Source organism: Eurytemora carolleeae, unplaced genomic scaffold (assembly GCF_000591075.1).
Source record: "Eurytemora carolleeae unplaced genomic scaffold, Eaff_2.0 scaffold267, whole genome shotgun sequence".
NCBI classification, from domain to species: domain Eukaryota; kingdom Metazoa; phylum Arthropoda; class Copepoda; order Calanoida; family Temoridae; genus Eurytemora; species Eurytemora carolleeae.
Window position 1 is genome coordinate 319,051 of NW_019396281.1, and position 7,975 is coordinate 327,025.

The 7,975-nt window shown below is 30.4% G+C and overlaps 1 protein-coding gene across 1 annotated transcript; it reads left to right on the top strand.

Moving 5' to 3' along the window:
- Window positions 1–421: 421 nt before the first annotated feature.
- LOC111700101 (uncharacterized) lies at window positions 422–3,568 on the top strand. The gene is made up of 4 exons (XM_023470918.1): window positions 422–655; window positions 1,101–1,186; window positions 1,686–2,422; window positions 3,022–3,568. The coding sequence occupies exons 1-3, from the start codon at window positions 555–557 to the stop codon at window positions 1,799–1,801; spliced, it is 303 nt and encodes a 100-aa protein (XP_023326686.1). The 5' UTR covers window positions 422–554; the 3' UTR covers window positions 1,802–2,422; window positions 3,022–3,568.
- Window positions 3,569–7,975: the final 4,407 nt, after the last annotated feature.

The following is a 7,975-nucleotide window of genomic DNA, read 5'->3' on the forward strand; positions in this document are numbered from 1 at the left end:
ATCTTTCAACTCTCTGTATATATATCTTTATAGTACTTCCCTGTTCCAGTCCGTAGTTCAATTTCTCGATTGGTTGGTTATTCCCCCCCCAGCCCTCCTTGCCTCTTATATTATGTTTGGACACTGGATTCTTATGGGGAAAACTTGCTCAGCTTTTCCTTTAATATCTTCATAATATTCTTTGTAAGGGTTTCAACCCCATTCAAACTTTACTGGCCGGCTGTTTGTTTACATAAGTATATCATTTTTTTTTATTCTCAAGAAATAAAGTCAATTTTTTTGAAGAAAATGTGGAAGAAAAGATTATAAAATCATTTTCTTCTTAAAAAAACAAACAAATTTTAAATCAAACATTTATTCCAAAAATATCGGATAAAGCCGTCAAGGAAAAAAGTTTAGAAATAATTAGACCTAAAGCTCTACATCGAATATTAAAAGAAGTTTATCAGAATATTTATCAAAGGTTCATACTTTTGGTTTGAATGTCTCTTTGATGCTAGTCTAAGAAAACTTGTAATTAAAATGTCATCTCAAAATAATGAATATTTGTAAAAATGTTACAGAGATCGTACGACTGGAATTACAACTTGAACCGACATCTCAAGTATGAATGCGGGAAGGAGAATTCATTTATGTGCTCAAAATGTGGCCGAAGGTAACTTTTTATCCATCAAAAATATTTTTAAAATTCTGGCGTTGGAAACTTGTTCTATATTGGAAGTTTTACTTTTATATTTATTTAGTTTTTAGAAATACTAGCTGAAGTACCCGGCGTTGCCCGGTAAATTCTAAAAAAAACATATGAAAACAAAATAAAATTTTTGTTTAAATCGATTTTTGAAGTAATCATCCTAATTTGAAGGGGAAAAAACGATTTTAAAAAATGTTTCTCCTAAGGTATCATGGGTTCTCTCAATAAGTTTCAGCTAATTTGGTCTAGCTATACCTAACATATATATGTGAGCGAAGAGCGGCGAAACAGGACCACCAAAACTTTTCTCAGGATCAATGGTGGACTGTTTTATTTTTTATTTATATATATAAGCAAAGAGCTTTATTATATGTATAAATAGGTAAATTTTCTAATTTTGTTTATTTAGGTTTCCCCACAAACAAAACTGTGTTTATCATCTAAAACGTAAACACAAGATCATGTGTGATACTGTGGATCAATATGTTTCATCAGGTAAAAAAAAAAAACATTTAAGGGAAGGATTACGGTTTTCTTGATGAATTAACATTCAAATTAATTAAAATGAATTACAATGGTCTAGGTTGTGTGTTAAGACTGGTGAAAAACTAATAATTTTATTGACTCATTTCAACAACATTCATGATTTTTTATCTCTATAAAATGTCGGTATCATAAAACAAACAAATTGTTAAACCCTGTTGTCAAATTTTCTGATAAAATTAAAGTCGGAAACTGTTTTCTTGTTCCGACAAATTATTTGATAAAGCAACATTTCTGTTTGACAGTTGAATATTATTTGATAAAGCAATATTTCTGTTTGACAAGTTGAATATTATTTTTTGTTCAAATCTACAATGAATGGTTTGCCTCGTTATTTAAATAAAAAAAATGATTTTTTTTTATAAAAATCATTTATTTATTTTATTTTCAAATCATTGCTTTCTCCAATTAAATCTATTTTCAGCCGAAATAAATTGAATTTATGTTTCAGGGCTTGTGGTGTATCAGTCAGGACCAGGGGGAAAACTTGGAATGAATTCCCCCGGAGAAAATCCGGCTTTTTCCCCCGGTAGTGAGGCATCCCAACATTCCCATGACGCCATGTAATCCGGAAACTGGTTTTATCACCGGAACCGCAGACTTTTGCTTCCGGATTATTCCATGTTCAGCGAGCAAGAAAATTCGGATCTAAAACCGGAAACACTAGAATCTTCGGATATTCTTAGATCAGAACTGTTCAAATGGTCAAAGTGTATTTTTTATCTTTGGACCAAAATCTAGATATTTTTGAGTTTTCCATGGCATTATCTGTTGTTACTCATGTCACATTCAGATATTTATATAGTTCAAAATTAGCAGACAGATTTAGGCTAAATTTTACCACCTTATCAAAAGAACCTTCTAGCAGTATTGAAAAAAAAACTATTTCTTTGAGTGTTTGTTTTTATTGTTCATAAACTTAATCGTAAACTTAAATTTAATTCAATCTAAATTTTCTCTAATATATTGTGTTACACTATACAGTGTACACTGTGCACTGTGTACATGAATTTGAGTGCTTGTATTCTGTACAATGTACTCTGCACATTGTACCTCTATTAATCAACTTTTTCAAATACTTTACTTCTTGGAGAGATATTATAATGAGTGATATAACCTGTGAATAATTAATGATTGTATTTATAAAAATGAATGTAAAATATTACCCAGTTAAATGATAAAATCCCAGTAACATTGTAAACTTTGTATTGTTGTGTAGTACCTGCACTGCACTATGTACATACATCTAGTTTCTTTTCACAAATCAATGTAAGAAACCAGAAACAGGGTTTTATTAAATTGCAGAAAAATTAATTAAGATTACATGTCATCAACCCGTTCTTGTAAAAGAATTGAGTCTTTGCCATAAACTCGGACTTTCTGATGACTAGAGATTTGCAACCCGATGTCGTAGAACTTAGATATTTCAAACTAAAAATTCTATTAGATCACATAATCTAAGTTTGAAATATCAAAGGTTTACGATATCAGGCTCCAAAGATATAGAAATTAGAAAATTTGAGTTTGTGGTAAAAACTCAATTCCTTTGATGATCTGAGTACGTTTCTGAACAAGGCCCGTCCTAATCACGTTCTAGGGGGGACGATAGATGTCTCACGTAAGATTCTTATCTGATAGAAAGATAATTAGGACGCACACAGTCGGAGACGTCATCTGGTCTATATCAATTTTGACAAAAAGACGGCTTTAAATCATGAATCCCAGTTTTTACGTACAGCACAGTGTACATCATGACAATACGTGCATGTTTCAATGTATTTACTCAGGTCTACAAATATACCGGTGTATTATTAAATTAAATCAGTTCCTATCTAGCAAAATTAATTACATACCAAGTTAACATATTTTTTATGGACATTTCTATATTATTGTTCAGCTTTTGTTCAATTATTTAATTTGTGATGATTTATCAGATTAAAAAGATGTTTGCACCTTTTTTGAACATATTCCTCTGCAAAAAAATCTAAATTTATCAATCAATTTATACACCATCATTTCTTACTTTTTTAGTTTTGTTTCACTTCTAAAATTTGACAATCAAATCTCAATAAGTGGAACAGTTTTCAATCAAAAATATACTCGGGGAGAGAAAAAATTCACCTTCCTCCGGATCCAAGACTTAAAAGACTACTGAGACTGGAACAAAAATGACTAATAGTGACCAGATTTCCACGAGATAAATGTATAAATGTATATTTTAGAAATTTATTTTGTAAAATAATTGTGAACGTGTTCGAATACACCCCTCTTGTTCCGTAATATGTATTGTTAATTAACATTTTGTGATATTAAAAATATATATCATTATGTTTAGATATTGTTGATAAGTGTAGGAGATAAGTTTTATATCCTAAAAACATATTAATAAAACACTCTAAGTGTGAAGTGTTAAGGTTAAGAGATCTTTTTCTACTTATCTTAACCTCTGATAATAAATGACGACCATGTACATAGCCTGCGATTTAAAAACTTCGACTCGACCCGTAATTCCATAAACATGACTTTTAAGACCCAACTCTGACGACAGTTTGCGTCACGTGATTGACAGCTGCAAGATCTTCGGCTCGACTTAAGGAGTTAGGCCCAATGAAATTAATATCAGTCCCAGTCAGTATTTTCCAAAAAATTTTAAATCGCAGGCTCAGTATTCCTGTAATTCAGACAATGCGGATAACCATAGGCCATAACTTCTGTATTTCTGTATGGTTAATCTGAAGGTCACTAATCCGTTTCTTTAAAAAATTGTTGTTTAAACTTCTCTTTTAGTCTGGGTTTGGAATTTTAACCTATATTTTTATCACAGAATGAGTTAAAAAAGTGTGATTAGTCTTGAATCCTTTAAAGCAAATGTGTAGAAAGATAAAAATTTCCCTGTATAATACTTGAAGGACTGCAGAATTATATTGGGAAATTTTCATCCTTCTAAATATCCCAGGGAAAGATTTCACAGGTTCTTTCTTACAGGGGTATATATAATGAAGAATACTTTTTTATTTCAGTTTTAAGTATTAAAAAGCTTTTTTTCGAATTACAAGTTAACATTTTACAAGCATTGAATATGAGCTTTTTTAATTGACAGCTTCTCTTTGTTCCCAAGTTTTTTGTGTATCCATACTGTTTAAAAGTTTGATAAAAATGAAAATTGAAATTGAAAGTCGTCTTCATTATATTGCTATAATTGCCCACTCTACATGTTACATGGTATTTTTCCTGACTGTTTTATAATTCTTTCAGTCTTTTTTACTCGCATGGACCAACGAAAAGTTTGAAGTGCAGAAAAGCAAAAATGTTCTTTCAAAAATCATTTTTGATCAGATCCTAAAATTTGCTGAAGATCGGGTTCACCATTTTAGAGATATTTTTATAATATCTCCAAGCTTTTATTAAAAACGATACAATTTAATGTTCCGCCCTATTTTTTTTATTCAAATAAACATGAAATACAGTTTTATACAGGAACTAACAAATTTTTAGACTATTTTTTGGTTCACTTGAACTATTTTTGTGTTCATTTGAACTCATAGCCACAGCCCTAGGTCCCCTAGCCTAACCCCAAATATCAGCCATCAATTAGTCAACTTGATAAATGTGGCTACTGTGCTCGGCCCAGATAAATTCTTAACCAAACCTAACCCCACATTTGCACTATTTTATGTTCATTTGAACTATTTTTTTTTGTTATTTTGAAAATTTTATGTTTAATGAACTATTTCATTTGAACTATTTTTACGTTAATTTGATCTATTTTTATATGTCCATTTGAAATATTTCTTTGTTTGTTTGAACTATATCTTAAATTGTTTGACCTATAAACTTCATGAAATCCCAAAATTTTAAAAACTACTGTATGTTAAGAAAAATAGTTCAAATGAGCAAGTATGCGTGTTGATTTGAACTACAGAATACAGGAACTGATATAGGATTTCAGTGAAAGGGGTGCTAGATTTATTTCAGAACAAAAAAATCAAGATTTAGTTTTGTTTTGACTTAATATGTTTTGCACTAGGTTTTTTCCCATAAGTGCTATTGAGAAGCTCTTCTGAAATCTCAGCGGGGTGCGAAGGTCCTGCCGCCCCCTCCCCCATGGCTGTATCCGCCCCTGACAGGATATGACAATTCATATCAGTAGCTTAAGTGAACAATAGTTCAAGCGAACAATAGTTCAAACGAACATAAGTTCAAACGAACATTAGTTCAAGCGAACAATAGTTCAAAAGAACATAAGTTCAAATGAACATTAGTTCAAGCGAACAATAGTTCAAATAGGTATCTACCCAAATTTCAAGTTCTCTTGTCTAATTATTATTATGTCTACAGGGTGTCCCAAAAACATGGGAATTCAGTGACGAATTCGATATCGTCTTTGTTATGAATTAGCATTGTAATACCTAATTTCAAAAGCAATAATATTATTATGTCTGCTAGAGTTTATTTTATGAAAAGGGTAGAAGACTGTAAAGATGTGTCTATAATGTCTCCGCACGATGAACAGTGAAGACGGACAAGTTTACTCTGTTTGTATACTGCAATTTTCTTGTTTTACTAAGTACAACCGTATGCAGTCAAAACATAAACACACAAATTGTAAACATAGCAGACGAAACTCTTACAGATTACAGCTTTCTCATTAGGTATCACTATACTAAATCAAAGAATTATTTAAAAAGACGATATCGAATTCGTCACTGAATTCCCATGTTTTTTGGGACACCCTGTAGTATATTGAACAAATTGCTTATAGTTGCCTAAAAGTCCTACTTCAAATGAACTGGAGTTTAATTTTACAGTGTTTTTATTGATTATGTCTAGTCCATAAATTTAATAATTCTACAGTCTGTACCACTGAGATCAACTTGCATCAGCCAAAGGGAACAATTGTTAAACTAGCCCTGCCTAGTTCAACAACTTCTCACTGCTCATTAGCTCAGACCATTGGGCATTAATGGACAAATACAGTCCCGAAAAACATTCGAATGCAACGACGACATTTTATTTTAAGGTTATTTGCTGTGCACATTCATTTTGATCTTATTCCAACTTTTCAACTTAAATAAGTAATTATTCTATGACTGTAAATATAGTTTTCATGGATTTTAGGTCGTCTTCTTTTTGATAAATTAGTTCAGTTTGTGTTGAATTGGTTTTTGATGTTAATTAATGTATGCAAGCTTAACTTTACATATATAATACATTTGTGAAAATCTGTTTTACTGATCTAATTTGAAATCCAATATCCAATTAGTCAATTATACTTGATGGCAGTGAAGCAATTAACAAACACTTAAATTCAACTAATTTCAGGTTTTAAAAAATTGCAATATTATTATTTCATTATTTATGTTTTGAAGCATCAGGAAATTTAATGATTTATTTTATATGTATAATACATTTAAATTTCTTGTTTAAAATTTTTATCAACACTCTCCTTGTTCTTCTTGTATATTCAAACAAACCTCAAATTAGAAGGTTTTCTGTTTAAAAGGATTGAAATTCTCATTTTTATATTCTAGAGATGCGTAGACTATCGTGTTCTTTAATATTTTTGCAACACTTTATTCTTAATTAAAGAAGACATTATCTAATACTGCAATTACTGGTAGGACATTGCAACCTAGAAACCTTAGAAATTCTCCAGTTCTTTTTATTTTAAACACAGGAGTGAGAAATTCAGAATCTTTGTTTAAGTTAAGTTTTGTGTCAATAATAGATAAGTATATAAAACTAATAACATGTTTATCATACAGGGTTACCCACAAAGGATGAAACTGTAACGACGACCTGAAACTCATAAAATAGGAAAATTGTCAGATTAAATTAAGTCTTCTGCCTTGAATATGGTCTTTTGATGACTTAATGATTTGATAAAGAAAGAAATAAGTTTACAGTTGCAGAAACCCAGTAACTTGATACTTAAGAAATAGCGGAATGATTTTCATCCTCGCTCTTTCTTTTAACTATAATTGTAGTTAAAAGTTGTGAAATTTGCAACTAATATAAACTGAACATTTTCATATATATATCAGTTAACATTTACAAAAAACCAAACACCCAGTGATTTTCATTTCAAAAGTCAAAATTAAAATAAAGATGATTATTATTCCACTGTTTTCTGGTTACCACTGTACACCGGTGAAGAGGGCTAAAAAAGTTACTTAAATAAATTCACATTTCTCATATTCTCATGATCAAGAAAAATTGTTTGGTGATTTTTTCAAAGATTTATGTAATATGTCTTGACCTTAAAATTGCTTGAGCATTTTAGATTCCAGACCAACAATTTATTTCAGTAAAACAGTACCTTAAACATTTTGATATGAAGACGACCATATGGACGGTTTATAATGAAAACGACTATTAATTTTTCAGAATGAAGAAGACTATTATTTTTTCAGAATGAAGATGATCATTATTTTTGTCGTCTTGATGTTTTGTTACGTGAACCAAGCAGTTGGGAAAACATACTTGATACAAACTGTGGTAAGTAAAAAGGGTAAAATATAAGAAAACCTGATATTGCAAGAAAAGGGGGCCAGGGGAGAAGGGAATAAAACTTGAAAATATTGAAAAACAATTCTCCAAGACTTGGTGAATTCACTATTTCAAATTTTAAACTCATGGAAAAGTCGTCTTTCATTTAATGTTTGGCCACCTCTGCACAAAATCATAAATTATTATTGATAAATTGTGAATACTTTAATATTCTAACAATTAATTTAATTT